This window comes from Zalophus californianus, chromosome 8 (assembly GCF_009762305.2).
Source record: "Zalophus californianus isolate mZalCal1 chromosome 8, mZalCal1.pri.v2, whole genome shotgun sequence".
In the NCBI taxonomy this organism is placed as follows: Eukaryota; Metazoa; Chordata; class Mammalia; order Carnivora; family Otariidae; genus Zalophus; species Zalophus californianus.
In genome coordinates, this window is record NC_045602.1 from 128,421,355 (window position 1) to 128,442,189 (window position 20,835).

A 20,835-nucleotide genomic window follows, 5' to 3' on the forward strand; every position below is an offset into this window, starting at 1 on the left:
AAGGGAAAGAAGCATCTGCTGTGTTGAATATACACATCTTATATGTAAAATGTCACTGTCTTACTTGAGAGATCCATCACAGCCAAGTTCAATCCCACCGGACCTGCCTCCATGCCCCCCTGTAGATGAGGAACATGATGCAAGGGACATTTGCCTTGGGAAATTATTTTTTGCTCTAAGATTGGAGAGAAAAAAACAATTTTTTATCTTCCCCAAATCTAATTCATTTCACCTCTTCTTTTTTATATTAAAACAAATGCAGGGGCGCCTGGCTGGCTCAGTTGGTTGAGTGTCTGCCTTCGGCTCAGGTCACGATCCCAGGGTTCGGGGATGGAGCCCCAGGCATGCCACAGGTCACACCAGCCCCCACGCTCCCTGCTCAGTGGGGAGTCTGCTTCTCCCTCAGCCCCTCCCTCTACTCGTGTACTCTCTCTCAAATAAATAAAATCTTAAAAAAAACAACAAAAAACAAATGCATATGTTGTCGTGAAGGATAGAGAACATCCAGTGAATTTTAAGAGATTTTTTTTCTGCTTGTCTTACTTTGTGAGCCTCCTCCCCAAGGTCCTCTATGGGCATCCTGTCCCTCTTTTGCCGACAGGATTATTGATAGATCCTCAACATGGTCTCAGGAGGCAGAGAGGCCTGCACTCAACTCTTGTGGTTACTAGCCATGTGATCTTGGGCAAGCCACTTACCTCTCCGACCATCAGTTTCTCCATCTGTAAAAATGGACAATAATATACAGAGGGATGCTGGCGGCAGGACTGGATTCTAAAGGCCCTGTCCCGAAGTTGGCACACAGTAGGTCATCTGTGCCTCTCTTCCCAGAAACCACCCTTGCCATTCCGGACATGGCCAACTCTCAACCTAAAGCACACTCAGAGGCAGTTCCATAAACAAGGATGGTTTAATACATTTCAGCACATTTCCGCTCAACAAGATTATATGAAAATAGAATTCTTTATTAAAACAGCAAGGCATAATAATCACTGCTACTCCCCAGACACTGTGTTTACTAACACACACATACACACACACCAAGATCAAGGACTCTAGCAAGACACTTCAACTCCCAGAGCCTGTTTCTCCATCCGGAGAATGGGCAGGTGGGCCGTCCCCAGCTCACTGTGGGCGGGGCCGGCCGGCGGCAGGAGAATGGGCGGAGCTCGAGAATGGGCGGAGCTCCGGCATGCGCTGAGCAGCTTACTCCTCCTCCTGCCCCAGACGGTCAAGAAGAAAATCTCGAGGTGGTGCTGGCCTGGCTCTAACGGCCCCTGCATTGCTTGCTTGTCTCATTTTGTAACAGAGCAGAGACAGAGCTCAGGCTCTGAGCCTTGGCGACAGGGGCCCGGAGGCCCTCCCCCGGCAAATGTCTTTTTCACAGCCACTTTCTATTTTTGGCAGCGAGTGATGCACGTTGTCCCTTAATGACAGCGGTGGAATAAAGTTCCCCTTTTAAGCAAATTTAAAGTTTAAACGGTGAGTCTGTTTTAAAAGAAAATATCTGGTAAACAACAATACGAAATAGAGCACAAACAAAATAACAATAATGCCGACGGAGAGGAAACACTTCATTAGGTCGACCTAAGAGCATTTCTGACATGTGTCCTGCAATTTTGTGGTTCTAAAGCAAAGTATGAAGAAATACAACGATGTCCGGGTACCTTCTTTACTAACCTGCAGCAAGGAGCTAACACACTCATCTTTCCCTCTTTACTCTACCCTTATATTTATTATTTTTTTTTAAAGAAGGAAAGGGTGGGTGGGGGGAGGAAAAAAGAAAGATTAAAACAAGGGAGGGTTTAAAGCATCGTCCCCCAAGTTCTACTTCAAGATCTCTGGTACCAGCTGGGGCTGCCTGGTGGGAGAACCATCTCTTCCTAATGTCTGTGGTTCCAAGGAGGCGCCACCTGTTAGAGGAACTGGCCTTTTAGGGAGCATAGGTGAGAACCTAGTCCCAGTGACAGGGCAGCCCTGATTTGGAGGGGGGGCAAAGTCATAAGGGCTTTTTCCCCCGCACACCGGGGTACAGCCCTGCTCGAAGAGATCTTCCTGCATCTATTTCTGCCAGCCTTCTTCCTTCCCTTCCAAGCCAGGAGGAGGCAGCTACGGTTGCCATGGAAACAGGCTCCGTCCTCCCACAGAAGGCTGCCAACCCTGTTTTCCCGCAGAGTTAAGAAGCAGGCGGCAGCGGGGGTCACCCAGGCGTGAAGATGGGTTTCCCTGGGGATACCCTGCCTCCTGCCAATCACAGTGTCTGTCTGGGAATCCTGGGGGTGCCTGGAGGCTGGGGGCCAGGGAAGCCCCCAAGCCCTGGTGCTGCTCTGAGCAGAGACTGGCCCCTGGAACGTTCAGCGATCTCAGGTCCTCTCCTCCCTCCAGCTAAAGCTACAGGGACCGAGCTATGCGTGCATATGCATGTCTGTGTCTCGTGAGATGCAGCCAGCCATGGGTGCCTCTGGCTTTGTCAGCTCTCCGATGTGAAACAGAACTGACCCTCCACCACCCCCCTTGAGCCCAAGGAACACAGAGCTGCCCATCTACCATGTGCTACTGGGACAATAATTCTGCCAAATCCTACCAAGTCACGTTACCTCTCTGAGCCCATTTCCTCGTCTCTAAAGAAGGCATAACTGTCCTCTCTTCACAGAAATGCTGTGAGAAGCAGAAATACTGCATCCACTGTGCCCATCACAGGCATTTAGAGGGTCCTCAATAAACAGGGACTAATGTTAGTAATAGTACTTAACAAGAGAATAAAGGTTTCCATGCAGTTTTTCTCTTTGACCTGTTTTTTCTAAAGCTGACACAAAGGCAAGTTTTCATCCTTGATCTTTGTTCGAAGGACGGTGCATCCAGGATAGGGTGCACCACTGGTCCGAGGACCAATTAGTAGGTTCCTACCACCTCCTACAAGATTACTTCTAAGAGTTAGAACAGGGCTCTCAACTGGAATGCCTTCAAGGGCCAGGAGGGACTGTGAATGGAGAAGCAGAAAGAAAAATTTCCACCAAGTGGAAACCCTAGTGAGCCAGAATGCGCATGCCCTGGATAAGGGAGGGGGCAGCTGCTCAGCTCTGGCCAACAGTTGCCCTTGGGAATATGGGCCCAGTGTGGCCAGATCTTCCAAATTTTCAAGAGAAGCTGGACATTTTAAATGAACTCTCCCACAGATGACATGGTAACAACTAATGTATTTTTTCATAAGCGTAGGCCAAACAAAACAGGTCGGCCAATGGATCATATACCATAGCTGGAGCTTCCAAGCTAGGATGTAGAAAACCAACACCTCTGTTTTTGGCTTGATCATCCCAAGGAGCCCTGGCTGGTTCCTTCGATCGGGACCATCCTGTTGGACTGTCTTTCTTATTCCCTACTTGAGTCTCGACACTGGGAAGCTCTCTCATCTGGAGCCCATACGTCTAGAACAAAGAACTCTACTCCTCAGAGCCCAGTCTTTGGAGGGGGCTCATGATCTGCACCTTGAACGTATCAGCCTTTGGGAAAACCTTCCTGAATTTTCTCAAGCATCAGTGTGAATGGAGAGATGAGGGAGAGATGAGAAGAAGAGAATAGGGCACTTAGGGAGGAGAGATTCTAAGGGACTCCTTTGGTGTTGGCTAGTTTAATAATAATCTGGGGACACATTGGCCCTTTTATGGCCAGCATCTGGTTTGACTGGCTAAGGCCTGGACCACAGCCTTGGCAAGGACTTGGCCCCTTGGGGAGGTGGGGCACAGCAGAGCAGTAAGGACTCCTGCTTCTGCCCTGCCTGCCCCAGCTTTTGTGGATATCATGGGGGAGGGGGGGCGGGGAGAGCAAGGTGAGCTAGGAGCAGAGACTCATTTTGGAACTCAACCATAGCCGCAGACAATTCACAGAGCTTTGTGTCCGTTTCCATCCTCCTCCTGTCAGCTTGCTTTCATTTCCCTCCCCAGACACAGCCTTCTGGGAAAAAAAAAAAAATCAGCAAAGTGGTCATGCTTGCCCTGTTGGGCAGTCAAAGCTCCTGCACCCAGGGCAAACATAGACACAGGAAATTGGGTGATGGGGGGCAGGCTGGGTGGAGGCACGTGTGCAGAGCCCCGTCTGCTCCCAGAGCTCATGGCCGGACGCGGTAACGGACGGGCACGTCGTGTTCCGGCTGCATCAACCCGAAGCCGTACCTGCTGAGGTCGAACTCGGGGATCTCCACGTCTGGGTTGATCAGCTCCAGTTCAAAGTGCCCCAGCACAAGGAACACGAATCTGCAGAGAGATGGTGTTGAACGTGTGTGGCATTGGAAGACTAGGGGGCGCTTCTCTGGAATAAGGCAGGAAGGCAATGGCTTCCTCCTCAGTCTGACCCCAGCCCTCGCTTCGGGGAAAGTGGGAGAAGGAGAGGGCAAGAGCACAGAAGTCCACGAGCTCCTCCCCGTCCGCCAGCCCCTGTGGCTCGGAGGCCCACCCACCAGTTCTGCTGTGGGGCTGGAGCAGAAGTGACAAGGGCCGACTCCACACCAAAGGCTGCCCGGTCAGCATGAGGCCCTCGGCGTGCTCGCGGCCCGATGGCTGTGTGTACCTCGCGCTGGGGTGCTGGAGCAGGGAGATGGGTAGCTGAGTCTGTGTGTGGAAGGCAGGGGTCCTCCCACACCCACAACCCACTTTGTGAGTTGTCACAGGCCACTGAGATTTGGGGGTTGTTTGTTACAGCAGCATTGGCGACCCTTTCCGACTCCCCCAGAGTCCTCCCCACTCCCTGCGCCCCGCCCAACTCCTGGAACCCTTACTGTCTGCTCTGGTCAGGGCCGCTACGAAGCCAGCGGCTGCCTCTGAGACTGGGAAAAGGCGCCCCTGCCTCAAGGCGGGAAGGCGAGGGCAGAGAGAAGTCTACGCTCTTGATAGCGGAGCTGGGCAAACGCAGCTCTGCCTCTTGACCCTCATCAGGTTTCTTTCCCCACTCTGGGCCTCAGTTTCCCCACCTGGTCAAAGAGGTGGGATGGGTCCGTCCCAGCTCTGAAGCTCTAGGATGCTGGAGAGTGAGTTTATACAGGACAGGGCGGGGAGTTCTGTACCCACACCTGGATGTGGATCATGGCACCTCCCCTCACCCAGGTGCATGATCATGGTGGCAAATGATCTGACCTCTAGGGTCAGTAATGGACTGACCTCTACTGGGCAGGGTTGCATGAGAGTGAGCGGAGGTCAAATAACAAGAAATTGACGAATTTGTTGAACTGCTAGGTGCCAGGTGCTGTGCTAAGCATTTAGTATCCGAGATCTCTTTTTATCTGTCCAAAAACTTTATGAGGTAATACCCGCAGTGAGTTCTGCTGCAACACTTTTGAACACGTGAGTCTGTTCCAATGTGACTGATGTATTGGGGCACCAAGGAGGCCTCAGGCCGATTTCCCATTTGCTCACGTGTTTTGTGTGCGAGGAGCACGAGGAGAATGCAAAACCGCACCCAGCTGGACCCACTAAGCGGGAATCCACAAACCCACGCACGCGCACACCTAAACTCTAGCTACCAGCAAGCTCGGCTCATGGGGTGGCTCGTGCGCCCCCAGGGGACCCTCCTTCCACACTCCACAGCACAGCTGCAACCCACCCACCGCCCACTTCCACAAACAAACTTCAGGTGGTTTTCAAAGCGAAGCGCCATATTTACGGCAGCACCTAAGTATTTCTCAGCCACGAAACATGTGTAAGCCTGTACAACTATCTCCCCCCCTGGGTTCTTATCTTGCATGTGTCACTTAGGAGGATTTTTGTCTCTCAGGCCCCAGCCCCATTTCCCCCACAATCCCTGTGGATTTTATCATGTGGTTTCACATGGCCGTGATTTTTAGGAATGTCACCTGAAGCATTCAGGCAGAACTGGCTATATTAGGAGCTCCATTTCACTGCTGAGAAAACGGAGACCAATAGATTCATGTAATGTGCCCATTCACTTAGCACAATGCCTGCATATTAGTAATTACTAGTTATTAGTAATTACAGTAATAACTAGCACTTATTAGATATTTACAATGAGCCAGGCAGTGGGTTCGGTACTTTGCAAGCCTCAATTCCTTTGTTCTGACACCCCTGGGATACAGTATGATCAGTAACCCCAACTGGACAGTTGAGGACCCAGGCACAGCAGGTGACCCAGCTTACAATTACACGGGGGCAGGACAGAAGGACAGGTGGATGTCATAGCCCTGGCCCGATCTGTTTGTGGTCCGGGGGCCAAGGCTCTTGGGATCCAGGGAAGAGAATTTATAAGGCACTCAAGTCCACAGGCATTAAAATAACCAAGAGGGAACAATGACGTTTGGCCAGGTCCTGCTGAGGGGTTCTGAACGTGCCCGGCAGCTGCAGACAGACAGCAATGGTCAGCGGCACCAGATGTCCCGTGTTTAGTATTTGGACACCAGGTTTGGAGGGAAGAGCTCACTGCCAGATCTGATTATTTCAGAAGAGACCAGAAATCTGGCTTTTTTTAATGTGAGATCTTCTGATTCTTAAAAGTTAGCACACATTTTTAAACACACAAACAGACCTGTGGGCAGGAGATGGCTCATAGGCCGCTTGGAGCCTCTGCCCATTTTCCTGGCTGAGAACCCTTGGTCTCCAGAGAGGAGGGCGTGTGCCAACGGGCTGGAGCAGGTGTCTCCCCCACCAGCATCCCCCCCCGACCCCCACACTCACTGTTTGATGCTGTTAATGGCATAAGCCTTCCCCACGCACTGGTTGTGTCCAGCTCCCCACGGCAGGCTATAACTTTTCAGTCGTTTCCCATCCTTGTAAAAGTCTTTCTTCTCTGACCCATCAGAGTTCAGGAATCGGTTATATTTAAATACCTGAAACGGGAAGGAGGTCCATTTTCTGACTCCACGCCCAGAGCACGCAGGCCCGAAGAAAACCGTGTCAGGATGTCCCTTGAAGTCTTGTTTATAACAGGGAGAAACTGAAAACATTGTAAAGGCCAATCGATAGGGGATTGGTTAAAAAATTATGACAGCCATTTAGAAGGTTGAGCTTGCTCTTCGTGTGCTCACACAGAATTTTTTAGACTGGCTGTTGAGTGAAAAATGCAAGTTTCGGAATAGCATGTGTTGTGTGATCCTCTCCACACACCTATCTATTCATATGTGTGTGAGTCTGTTGTGTGTGTATCTGTAAAGGCATAAACCTAAATTAAAGGCTACCCTCCAAACCATTGTTAGGGAAGTCTGTGGAACTGGAGAGGAAAAGGAATAAAGGAAGATTTTTACTTTTAAACATATGTGTCTGTATATTTCTACTTTATAAGGATATATTAGGCAGTTTAAAATATAAAAATTAAAATGATTTTTAGAGGTGGCTGGCTGGCTCTGTCAATATAGCATGCAACTCTTGATCTCGGGATCATGAGTTCAAGCCCCATGTAGGGTATAGAGATTACTTTAAAAATTTATTTTTAAAAAAGAGGATGCCAATTTCCTTTGGCTACACTGTAGAATGGTAAGGGGGATTGTATCTGAGCACAGGGCTTGGCACAGAGGAGGAGGTGAATGAAAGATGGGTGGAAAGATAGGTGAATGGACCAGTGGATAGAGAGATGGAAGGGTGAGTTGATGGATGGATGGGTGGGTGGGTGGGTGGATGGATGGATGGGTGGTGGGTGGGTGGACAGATGGACGGATGGATGGATGGGGTGGATGGATGGATGGATGGGTGGATGGATGGATGGATGGATGGATGGATTCATGGATGGATGGATGGATGGGTGGGTGGATGGATGGATGGATGGGTGGATGGATGGATGGATGGGTGGATGGATGGATGGATGGATGGATGGATGGATTCATGGATGGATGGATGGATGGATGGGTGGATGGATGGATGGATGGATGGATGGATGGATGGATGGATGGGTGGATGGATGGATGGATGGATGGATGGATGGATGGATGGATGGATTCATGGATGGATGGATGGATGGATGGATGGATGGATGGATGGATGGATGGATGGATGGGTGGATGGATGGATGGATGGATGGATGGATGGATGGATGGATGGGTGGATGGATGGATGGATGGATGGATGGATGGATGGATGGATGGATGGGTGGATGGATGGATGGATGGATTCATGGATGGATGGATGGATTCATGGATGGATGGATGGATGGATGGGTGGATGGATGGATGGATGGATGGATGGGTGGATGGATGGATGGATGGGTGGATGGATGGATGGATTCATGGATGGATGGATGGATGGATGGGTGGGTGGGTGGATGGATGGATGGATGGGTGAATGGATAGGTAGGTGGGTGGAGGGGTCGATGGATGGGTGAGATGGATGGGTGAGTGGATGGATGGATATACAGCATAGATCCTGGCACAGGGTAAGCACCCAAATCTGTTAGAAATTGTGAAAGTTTGACCCATCTCAAAGTCCAGGGAGAGAGAAAAGTGTTGAGAAGCTGACATTGTAACATTCCAAAAAAAGGAAAATTGCTCAGCTACCGTTTACAAAGCACTCCATGTGTGCCAGGCACTGTGAAGGCCTTTCTTACATATTCTCATTTAATCTTCCTGACAACCCTGTGAGGCAGGTGCTATTATGAGGTCCATCTCACTGGTGAGAAAACAGACACAGAGAGGTGAAGGAATCTGGGCATGGTCACACAGAAAACAGAGAGCAGAAGTGGGCTGCCACTCAGATTTGTCCCAAAGCCTGATTTTTTTTCCCCATGGTCCCTAGTATGTAATTTACCTCTGGGTCTGTGTAGATATCCGGGTCTTTCTGGGGACTCAGGAAGGGAAAGAGGAGGAGGCGGTCTCCACGTCGCAGGCTGAATTCCCGCCCATCTGCCATGGGCAGGGCCAGGTCCACCACAACCTCCCGGGTAATGAAGGGCGCAGCGGTGAGCCTGAGGCTCTCACTCAGCACGCTATCTGCACACGCAGGTACCAGGAAGGGTCAGCAGCTGTCCCCTCACACACTAAAATGCCACCCCCAACCCTCATTTTATAGAGGAAGGTGAGCAGGCTCAGAGAGGGTATGTAACTTGCCTACCATCACACAGTGAGGCCACAAAAGGCCAAGTGATGAGATGTGATTACTATGGTCCTCAGACCTTGGATGTGAGGGTTTGGGTCTGACTCTAGGAGAAGCTGTGAGGGACTATGGGAGCCAGGGAGATATCAGAGGAGACTAGAGGGGAGCAGGGCCATCGATATTGGTTGTTTCCGTCTGCCCAGCTTACATTTCCCATCTGGAAATAGTTCCCTGGTTTTCTTCTGGGGACCACCCCTCCCCCACTCTCAGAGGTTGGGCTGTTGACTTCACTCCCAATTCCATGGGCTGTGTGTGACTGGCCAATCCAAGCATCCCAACCTTTTGAACCTCATAATTGGTTCAAGGTGGACATATAACTCAAAGAAAACCAATAAGACACATTCCTGGGACTTTGGGTAGGGATGTTGCAGAGAAGCGCACCCTTCCGGGGCTGACAGCATATCAGCCTGGACCCGCTGGTGGCCGTCCTGCAGGCCCAAAACTGGAGCCAACCCAGCAGAGCAGGGCTGAGAGTGCGAGTAGAGTCCTGATGATGTTGTTAAAGCACCTGGGTCCACCTGTGCCTGAAGCTAGATATCCTCTGAACTTTCTAGTTAATGCCCTCAAAAAAAGTCCTTTTTCTGCTTCAGCCAGCTTAAGTGAGGTTTTCTGCCGATGGCAACCACAAATCTACTGAGTCCACGAGTCCTGGGCAGCTGAGACAGGGGCATAGAGATGCCAGGTCTAAGAAGATAGGAGGTCTAGGGAGACCCTAGGTCAGAGGATGCCAAAGGACCCTGGACTTGTGGAAGCCCATGCTGGGAAGGCCTTAGGGTGCCCATGATGACTCAGTCTTTGGGGCTAATTTGAAGGGCCTGCCTCTCTCACCGAGCACAGGCATGGTGTCCAAAACCTTCTGGGGGAGGGTGGTCATCTGTGAAATGGGCTGCTCAGCTCTGGAGAGGAGCTGTTCGAGCTCTCCACGGACAGCCGCCAGGGCCTCAGGATTCTTGAGGAGGAAGAGCAGAAGCCAGAAGGCAGCAGGACCCATATTCCCCTGCAATGAGAAGGAGCCCCTGTTATACCACCAAGAAGGCAGGCCTGGGGCGAGAGCTGATCGGTCTGTGCCACGGACACAGCCCGGGCCAAGGCACAGAGGTTCCCACGCCTGCCAAATACCTAGGCATGACTCATGTTTATCTTCAGCTCAGGCCGTGGCCCAAATGTGCTCTGGGGATTTGGTGTAGCCCGATGCCCATTTCAGGGCTATTCTTGGCATCCCCGACCTTGAGCAAACTCATTGATCTGAGCTCGCACAGGTAATCTTCATAGCAAATGGGCAAAGAAGGGTCAGAAGTAGGAACAAGGTGTATCAGTTAAGATTATGGTTAACATCTGAGGATAACTGCATCCTTAGCTCCAATTCTCCACCCTTCCCTGTATCCACGCCCCTCACCATGGACTTGGCACTCCCTCCCATCTCAGAGGTGGAGGGTACTTCCCCAGCCCTGTGAATCTCTTAAGAGACCTGTGTGTTTCCACCTGCCTGGCTGGCTTGCTGGTCCCACGAGGAGGACGCAAGACACACGGGGCAGAGCTGGCTGTCCATCTGAGCCTAGTCTAGAGCAGCTGACTCCCAGCAGACCCACAGACACGTGAGGTAAATAAATGCCCCTCACTGTGTGCCACTGCGTTTCTGTGGTTGGCTGCTACACAGCAATAAAAAAACTGATGTGACACCTGGACATCTACTTTCAAATATTTGAGTATTCTGTATGTATGAAACAAAGAAGCCATAATCCATGGGGACTATGAGAGCTCAGAATTTCTTGAACAAAAATTACATAAAAATCCCCAATAGTTTAGTAATTAGGAAAATGGATAAAATTTCTTGCTCCCAGACTTCAGCCTTAGCTGAACTGTTTTAATATTCAGGTTTTTAGCATGTGGCTAAACTGTGTGTGGGGTTCCCTGAAACGAGCTCCAGGCATGGGTGGAATACCAACTCACCTCGACTGAGGGGGGAAGAGTTTTGTCCACCAGCCAATCTTGATAACGTTAACAGTCATTACATATCATATTTCCCCAATAACTCTATCACAGACATAACCGCATTCGCAGACATTTGCACAAGGATACTGATCGCAGGGCTGATGTAACAACAAAAGATTGGAAGCAATCTCAATGTCTATCAATAGATCAATGAGATAAAGGATGATCCATCCTCAGGATGATGATACAGGAAGTCGTTAAAAGGCAGGTGGCTGTGTGGCTGTATGAGTGCTGACGGGACTGTAGCCAAGATGCAGGGAAGCACGACGTGGAACAGGGGTTCACTATGCTCCCACTTCTGTGTACTTTTCAAGAGGGATCATATGAAGAAGCACAGACCAGCTCTTGAAGGAGCCTCTGGGACAGAAGCTGGGAGGACAGGGGGTGGGTACTGATTTTCACTGCATATGTCTTTTTAAACTGTTTGACTTTTTTTTCATGGATACAGTACTTTTTTTTAAAGATTTATTTATTTTTAGATAAAGGGAATGGGGAGGGGCAGAGGCCGAAGTACAGGGAGAATCCTCAAGCAATCTCCCCATTGAGCACAGATCCCGACACGGGGCTCAATCTCACGACCCCGAGATCATGACCTGAGCCGAAATCAAGAGTCAGACACTTCACCGACTGAGCCACCCAGGTGGCCCTGGATTCAGTATTTTTAAGCAAAACAAAAACAAGTATCTTTATAGTGATCTGCAATGACCAGGAGAAAGGCTCATGACACCATATTAAGTAAAATTAAAACGTGGATTTTAAAAACTGCATGATCTTCATCACAGAAGAAAACATACAGAAAAGGTAGTAAACAAGAGCACCAGAGCATCGATGATGTTGACACAAATTTTGGTTTTTTTCTTTAGCTACTGAGAACTCGGCACTAAGGAGGTGCCATGCTTCCTCGCTCAATCCTCCCTTCAAGCAGGCACCGTTATCACCCTTTTCACTGAAAAGGAAAACTAAGTACTCCCTAGTCTCTGCTCATGGCCCAGCACATAGCAGGGGCTCAATGGCATTTGTCAAATAAACATCTATGTCCCAAGGCAGCCCGGGAGGTGGGCTGGCAGAACTCTGGATTGGACCAGGCAGAGCTGGGTTCAAATCCCAACTCCCCTCTTTCTGTGATTCTGGATAAGTCACTTCTCACTCTCGGTCTCAGAACTGCCCTCTTGAGGGGCACCTGGGTGGTGCAGTTGGTTAAGCAACCAGTTCTTGATTTTGGCTCAGGTCATGCTCAGGGTTGTGAGATCAAGCCCCACGTTGGGCTCTGCGCTCAGTGTGGAGTCTGCTTAAGACTCTCTCCCTCTCCCTCTGTCCCTCCCCCTACTCTCTCTCTCTAAAATAAACAAATAAATCTTTAAAAAAAAGAACCTCCCTCTTGGTAAAATGGGGATAACATGCTCACTCCTGGGGTGTCCACGTGGGCCCCCTGAGACTGAGACTGGATACAAGCGACCTCCACATGTTGGGCACAGAGTAGATGCTCAGCAGTGGTTTCCCCCCCAGCACTCTTCCTCTCCCTCCCCCCACCCCGTTCGAGAACAAGGGGGAACTTGGACACTCTTGAGAGTTCCTCCAGCACCTCAGCTCCAGCAGAGACAAGCAAGGTCACTTGCTGTCCATCACTTAAATAGCCAGGGGAGTGTAGTGATAAATAATTCAGCCTTGCGTTAACTCAGTGCAAGGGCCATTTTATCTCAACCAGACAGTCTGATGGGGGCCACTACTGATTAATTACGAAGTGCGCGGGGAACTTGAGGCTGCTCAGTGATCTCTGCTTTCAGGAAAAAGCTGTGGCAAGTTAGGGAGGTGGCAAAGGCTGCCTTCCACACAACCACCCAGACGTGTGAGTGTGCATGTGTGTATGTGATTACACCACTACAAGAGATCTTGAATTCACTATCCTGGAAGCTGAGCCTCCCGTAGGGCCTTGCCTCAGTTTACCCAGGAGGACATGTCCCATCTAGCCTCATTCCCTGCCCCTGCAGCCAAAGTCCATTCACCCAGGAGCACCTGTTCTCTGCTCTACTTTTTCTGTGAATGGCGGTAGCTGGCCTCCAGGGGGCGCTCAAGGTGTGCGGGATGCAGGTCCCGGAGACTCCTGTGCGCCACTTTGTGGCCACCTCACCACACAGTCAGTAGGAGTGGGGGACACCTGCCGCCCTGCCTGCCCCGCATTCCCTCCCTTGCCTGTGGGTAACAGCACCCTTTTCCTTCGAAGAACTACCTCCACTTCACTCTGATCATCTGGGCTGACCCACCCCTCGAGACCGCAGGTGTGGCCACGTGACCCAGGCTGGGCCACTCTGAGTGATGCCCTCAGAGGGGACGTGTGACCCTGGCTGGGCCAGTGAGCACCACACTTGGGATCTCTGCGAGAATCCCAGGGAAGGAGAAGCCCTCCTCCGCACGGACTGCCCAAGGGCGGGAGCCGCTGGTGGCCTTCACCGCCACCATCTGGGGAAGCCCATCTGGGGCTGGAGCCTACGACGCAGAAGAAAGCAGAGCTGAAGGATGGGAGATGATAGATGATCTTTCTTTTCACTTTTTATGATTAAAAAAAATTTTTTTTTAGGGTCAACGTGGTCACCCACTGCCCAAAGGCTCAGAGCTGGGAGGGGAGCCTGGCCTGTTGTGGGGCTGCCAGGCAGGCCTTCATGAACTCCTCTCTCTGCCCACCTGGTCCCCTCAGAGCCAGCCTCTTCCCTGGCCTGGACCTTGGATCTCAGCCCACCAGGTGGCCCTCTAGGGCCCTGGATGCTGGAGCCTCCACTGACCCCTGCATTATCACTCCTGACTTCACTCTGACCGGACACTAGCAATCACAGCTTCATCATTTGCCACCTTGTGGAATTCTTTCTGCACCTGGCCTCTGAGTGGCCTCCCTCCCGGTTCCCCTCCCAGCTCCCTGGCCACTCCTCCTCAGTCTCCTGGGCAGGCTCCTCCCCATCTTCCCGACCCCCACAGCTGCAGAGGCCCAGGGCTTGGTCCCTTCTCCATCCACCCAAGCCCCCACTGTCTCCAGTCCGGTGGCTGGCAACTCCCAAATGCACATCTCCCCGCCTGGGCCTTAACCCTGAACTCCAGATTCTTCTCTACTCCAGCTGTACCCCCCCACCTCCCACCTAGTTCTCCATTTCAAACTCAGCACACCCAAAACCAACCCTCTGATTTTCTCCCCCCAGACTTGCCCCTTCCACCATCTTGCACATCTGTTAACATCTTCATCCTTCCTGTTGCTTAGACCAAAACCTGGAGGCATCCTCGTTGAAGCCCTCTCAGCATCCTGTCCAACAGCAAATCCTGTTGGTTAAACCTGGAAATGAGTCCAGAATGCACTCACTCACCCTCTGGGCCTCTGCGCTTACCCTGGTCCAGCACCATCCTCTCTTGCCTGGATCCTGCAGTGGCCTCATCTCTAGTCTCCCTGCCTCCACTTCTCTCACTACAGCCGAATCTCAGCAGTGTAGCCAGAATGATCTCCCTAAAGCAGATGTCAGGCCGTGTTGTTCCTCTGCTCAGAGCCCTCAAAGAATTCCTTAGAGTAAAATTCAAAGTTCTCCCCAAAGCCCACAGGGCCCCGCCTGGTCTGGCACCTGCTATCTCTCTCATCAACCTCATCCCCGCGCCTCAGGGCCTTTGCACTTGCAAAGGCTCTGTGCCCCCTGCTCAGATACCCTCATCCTATGTATCTATATGGCTCCCCCACTCCCTCCCTTCGAGTTTCTGCTCAGATGTCATCTTCTTGGTGAGGTCTTCCTTGGCCACCCTATAAAAAGCAGCCCCTCCTCATTCCCCTCTGCTTTTCCCTCCCCTGCTTTACCCTTTCTCTGCAGAACTTGACTATATTTTAATATGCTTACTTGTTTATCAATTGCTCTCTCCCAGAATATCAGCTCCATAAGAGCAGGGATCTTTGGTCTGCTCACTGCTCTATCTCCAGCTTCTAGAATGGTGCCCAGCACACAGTGGGCCCTCACTAAATATCTGTTGAACATGTCTCCTGAGCTCTAGTTATCTCCGAGCACGGTTACAGGCTTTGCATCATTCCTTCCTCTCTTCCTCATCAAAGCGCCTTGAGGAAGGGACTGCCATTTTCGTCTTATAGTTGAGTAAACTGAGGCACCAAGAACTTAAGTGACTGGTTGGCCAGGGAGTGGCAAAGTCAGGATTCAAGTCCAGGCAGGTTGATCATAGGGCCTGCGCCCGAAACCACTGGGCTACTCAGCATCTTGGCGCTGTTCTCAAGACTCGAGCTCTTGAAGTGTCTTCCCACTTGCCTGAATTCTGCAGGCTGCCAACGACTCGGGGTCAGAGGATGTCCTGTCCCCAATTCCTGCTCAGTCCTCCTGGCCCCGCCAAAGGCTGTTCCCCAGACTTTCTGCCACTCAAGCCCCCAAGCCAGCGTCCAGTTCTGCTGACAGAGGTCATTCAGCAAGGGATTCTGGGGGCAGTTTGGAACGCCAAGTCTCTGCCCATCAATATGTTATTAGACACTAATGGGGTCCCAACTGCTGATTAAACCCAGCCCTTGCCCCTTGTCAGCCTTCGCCTGCAAGGACAGTTACTGGCTCCGAGAGAAAACTAAAAATAAGCTGTAAGGGAATTACCCAGAAACGTCAGTCTGTGCAGCTGTCCCGGCTGAGGAGCAGCCAAGAGAAGGAGCGGGACTCTGGGGTCCGGGAGAGGACAGGAACCAGGTCTCGAGAGGCAGCATCCTGAGCCCCGCTTTCTCTCTCCCCAGTATCTGGTCTCTTACCACATCCATTGGCACTGTCTTCTCGGTTTCCAGAATCCATCCACTTCCTCATCACCTCCACGGCCACCACCTGGTCCTACCACCCCTGTCTCCTTCTTGGCGTCCCTGCTTCTGCCTTTGCTCCTCAGATCCCGTCCCGCCTCTGCTTAGAACGCTCCCAGGGCTCCCACCTCACCCAGAGAAAAATCCCAAGTCCTTACTTCCTGGGACCCACAGGTCCTCCATGATCTCTTCCCTCACTCCCAGCGCCACCCCCTCCCCACTCTGCTTCAGCCACACTCAACTCCTTGCCGTTGCTCAAACACTGGGTATGATCCAACCTCAGGGCCTTTGCACTTGTGGTTTTCCCCACTTGGAAGGTTCTATTCCCACATCCCTCCCAAGCTCCCAACTTCAGCTCTTTCTTATCAGCCAAACATCTCCTCAGAGAGGCCTCCCCGATCCCCTGTGCTACAGGAGACCCCCAGGATCTCTCTATTCATGACTCCATTTTACATCCTGCATATCCACATCTAAAATCACCCTATACATGTGTTTCTTTGATTGTCTGCCCCACCCCCACAGCCAGCGAAAACACAAGCAATGAAAGCAGGTCTTTGAGGCCTATGGGAAGTACTCAAAGGAGCTTTTATTTTATTTTATTTTTTTAAAGATCTTATTTATTTATTTGACAGAGAGAGAGCGAGAGAGAGGGAACACAAGCAGGGGGAGTGGGTGAGGGAGAAGCAGGCTCCCCACCGAGCAGGGAGCCCAATGCGGGGCTCGATCCCAGGACCCTGAGATCATGACCTGAGCCGAAGGCAGACGCTTAACGACTGAGCCCCTCAAAGGAACTTTTAAATAATTCTTCAAAATAACTGTTCTGTATATTCCAAAAATGTCAAGGTCATGAAAAACAATGAAAGGCACAGACACTGTTCCATATTAAAGAAAACTCAAAAGACAGAATGACTAAATGCACCATGTGGTCCTGGATTGGCTGTCAGACCAAGATGAGCCAGTATCTGGTCTATTACCACATCCATTGGCACTGTCTTCTCTGTTTCCAGAATCCATCCACTTCCTCATCACCTCCATGGCCACCACCTGGTCCTACCACCACTGTCTCCTTATTGGTGTCCCTGCTTCTGCCTTCTGTCCCTTACTGGGACAACTGGCCAAACTGGAATAGAGACTGCCTATTAATTAATGATCCTGTGTCGGGGTTAACTGTCCTGAATGTGATCATTGCACTGTGTCATGGAAGGGAAAATTCTTGCTCCAGGAATGTATGCTCAAGTAAATGAGGGGTAAAGAGCCATGATGTCTGCAACTTATTTGCAAATGGTTCAGTAAAATAATCAGGATGGAGGGAGGAGAAGGAGGGGAGAGGCAAAGGGAGAAAGTACATGCGATAAAATGTTCAAAATTGGGAAATCAAGGGGAGATGTATATAAGTGTCTATTAAGCTATTCACACAGCTTTTCTCTCAGTTTGACATTTTTCCAAATTAAAAAAACAACTGAATACTGAATGAACGATCCGGTTCGAGCTAACGGTCTGACAGTCTGGAAAGCCAGGGAACTGACCGCTGGGTCTGTGTTCACCTACCCACGCCCACACTCGTGCGGACAAACACTCCCCAACGCACACAGCCACGCACGCGCACTTGTATGCCGACGCCCAGGCGTGCGGGCGTGTGCCCGACAGCACCCATAGGCACTGACATGTGCAGCCACACCTGCACGCCCCTCCCCCCCACCCCCCGCACGGCCACGCCCACCTGTGTGGCCCAGAGCTGCAGCACCATGGCCCGGGCCTGCATGGCCTCCGCCACGCCTGTCTCCTCCAGGTGCAGCAGGTAACTCTCCAGCCAGCGGCTCCGGTGGGCCCGGGTAGCCAGCCGGGCCGGGGACAACAGCTTCCACAGGCGATGTTTGACTTGGCACGCGCGGTCCTTATCCCCTACAGGGCCAGAGCACAGAGGGTGGGGCTTACAGATCTCCCCCCCACCGCCCGCCCCAGCCCGGGGCCACCCAGCCGGATGTCCCTTGAGGCCAAGGGTCTGCTGGTGAGTGTCACTCCTTGCAGGGGGGTGGGGGGTGGAGAAAGAGGCTCCAGGGAGGGCCTTTGAATGCTGACCTGTTATTGCCTGTCCCCCCCCTGCCGCCAGGGGACAGGCATAAAGGGCCTCTTTGGTTTTATTCGTGTCTGTGTCTCCAGCACCTGGCCCACAGTCAGTGCCCCGTCAGTATGCCCTAAGTGAATGGTGCTTCTTATGCAGCAGGGGAAGGAACACAAAACACAGAGCGGCATTCTCCCTTCCCAGGGTCTGATCCCAAAGCAACGCCCCCCATGTGCCCTGGAGGACCCTACGAGCAGATTCAGCACAGTGGCATTCAGGAGACACCGGGAAATAACCTAACTGCCATCAAGTGGGGACAGATGCGCCTGGGGTCTCATACTCAACTACCTCCGGGGAAGGCAGGGAAGGTAAATGAGGGAGGAGGGCCAGGGAGGGGCCATGGAGAACAGGAGGGGTGGGGTGGCCTCGTCTCAGCACCACAGGCCTGACAGACCAACTTGGCCCCGCATGGCCAGGAGCCTGAGTTTTCAGAAGACGATGTAAATCCAGATGTTCATATGGAATCTCCCCGTTTTTTAAGGTTAGCATCTGAGCAAGAACTGTGCATTACTGCGCAGGCCACAAAAGCATCTCTGAAGGTCAGCTTTGGCCCTCTGATCGCCAGCTGATATCACCATGAAATAAACATCGGCAGGTCATGCTCGGGAGCACCGCGCTGCGGTGGAAACTGTATACAGATCCAAATGGGCCCATGAGGGCAGACCGTTGAGGGTGTGAAGCCAGGTGCTTATTATTTATACGGTGTGTTAACGCTACAAGATGGTGCTGTCGTTACAAACGCATGTACAAATAAAAGATTTGGTTCTTCCATAATCACCCCTTGGAAAAGCAGATGTTGCTTTGGGTTGTTACAAAGTTCCCAAACACTAGAAACTTTCTCCTTGCCTGTTTGGAACCACAAAGCAGTGTTTCAGGAAGACCCATCCATCCAATGGTTCTAAACTGGGCTGCATCTTACAGGGCATTTGAAAAGGTGGAAAATGTAGGCTAGGCTCATATTAAAATACACATATATTTTAAGCATCTTAGTTACATTTTCAAATTATATGCTCCATATGCTCTTCTTCAACCTCTAGACCCTTTGAGGTGATATCCTTCTCAATTTAAAGCAATGAGCCCAACTTTTCATCAACTACATTATCTTCCTGTGTTTCTTAATTCTGGGGGCACTGGAGAATCATCCAGAAGCTTTGAAATGTCTGGATGCCCAGGTCCCACCACAGAACAATCTTGCCAGAATCTCGGGGGGGTGGGACCTGGGCAAGTGGAAGGTTTCAGCAGGTGACTGGAGGATATAGGAATTGTTGAAGTGCCCCCGGTTGATGCTCATTCTGGATGCTAATAAGAATTATCTGGTGAAATAGCTAAAGGAAACAGAGAAATTGAACATGGATTTGGAAATGACTGGCATTCTTTGAGGCCTGATAGCACAGCTACAAACCTTGAATATCCCTGTCAACACAGCTTTTAAGGATGACTTTAAAAAGCAATGCAGTAGGGGGGCACCTGGGGGGCTCAGTCGTTAAGCGTCTGCCTTCGGCTCAGGTCATGATCCCAGGGTCCTGGGGTCGAGCCCCGCATCGGGCTCCCTGCTCAGCGGGAAGCCTGCTTCTCCCTCTCCCACTCCCCCTGCTTGTGTTCCCTCTCTCGCTGTGCCTCTCTCTGTCAAATAAATAAATAAAATCTTTAAAAAAATAAAAAATAAATAAAAAGCAATGCAGTATGAAAAGACAACCAGCAGAATGAGGGAAAATATTTGCATCACGCATCTGATAAGGGTCCAGTATCCAAAATATATAAAGAACTCCAACGATTCAACAACAACAAAAATCCACCCCACCTCTCAACTCCTCAGTTTTCACACTTGTAAACTGGGATAACATGAATTCCCATGCAAAGGGTTATGCAGGAATTGAATGTGTTAACCTATAGAGCACAGAGAGCAATGCCAGGCATAGACAGGCCTAGTAAACAGTAGCTATATTATTAAATAAAGCTAATGAATGTTAGCAAATTGTTAGTCCCTGGAGAATATATTCACGTACTCTTTCTCTAATTAGGAACTAATAATTTGTGAAATAAGGAACACAGAGTTCGCAGCCAGGGAGACCCAGGTAGAAATCCTAGCTCTGTTCCTTCTTAGAAAGATGATCTTGTGCAAATAATTTGGATCTCCAAGCCTCAGTTTCCCCATCTGTAAAATGGAGGCAACCTAGCTCATGGGATCATGAGTGCTGTGATTCAGAACTGCCAGGCACTTGTTTCAAATCCCAGACCTCCCCTGCTGTGTGGCCTTGGCTGAGGTCCTGTCTACCTCTGGGCCTCAGTGTCCCCATCTGTAAAACGAGGGGCTCAGACTACAGTACCTCTCAGGTTTTTCCTCAGAAGCCCATCTGTTCCCTAGGAACCTGGGGGCACAGTCCAGAGAGGGACATATCTTTAAAGTCTTGTGTTTTCCCTTTGAGATGTATTAGATTTTTGCATTAGACTCTGTGCCTTTAAAATACGAGTACCCTTCCCCCAAAAAAATATTCAAGGAAAAGAGGCCCCTCCCAAATAATCCAGCAAAATGAATGTTCCAGCATATTTAGCTTGGGGCTCTAGTTAACTGCTCCCAATTCCCTCCTGCATGAGAAGCATCAGACTCAGTGACCTAAGGGTCCCCCAAACGGTCAATTTTCTTTTAAAATATGTTTGTATTTTTAACAGTGCAGGGAGGAATACTGCATGCACCTGGTTAAAAAAAAAAAAAAAGAAAAAGCTAGCTGCTCTAAGAGTTCAAATGGGCATCTTCATCTCATCTCAGCCTCCTGAGAAGCAAAAATCTATACATGTTCCCACATTCTTACAAAACAGGGATGTTAACGAAACTTATTTTG

The 20,835-nt window shown here is 50.7% G+C and overlaps 1 protein-coding gene across 1 annotated transcript in view; it reads right to left on the minus strand.

The window, feature by feature from the left end:
• Nucleotides 1-3,883: 3,883 nt before the first annotated feature.
• PTGIS (prostaglandin I2 synthase) overlaps nucleotides 3,884-20,835 on the minus strand; it is a 39,120-nt gene continuing 22,168 nt past the window's right edge. The window contains exons 6-10 of the mRNA XM_027623218.2: nucleotides 17,594-17,775; nucleotides 9,909-10,077; nucleotides 8,736-8,917; nucleotides 6,678-6,829; nucleotides 3,884-4,250 (exon numbers count right to left, since the gene is read on the minus strand). Of these exons, the coding sequence (XP_027479019.1) occupies nucleotides 4,106-4,250; nucleotides 6,678-6,829; nucleotides 8,736-8,917; nucleotides 9,909-10,077; nucleotides 17,594-17,775 (830 nt within the window). The 3' untranslated portion in view covers nucleotides 3,884-4,105. The remainder of the gene's footprint in view (nucleotides 4,251-6,677; nucleotides 6,830-8,735; nucleotides 8,918-9,908; nucleotides 10,078-17,593; nucleotides 17,776-20,835) is intronic.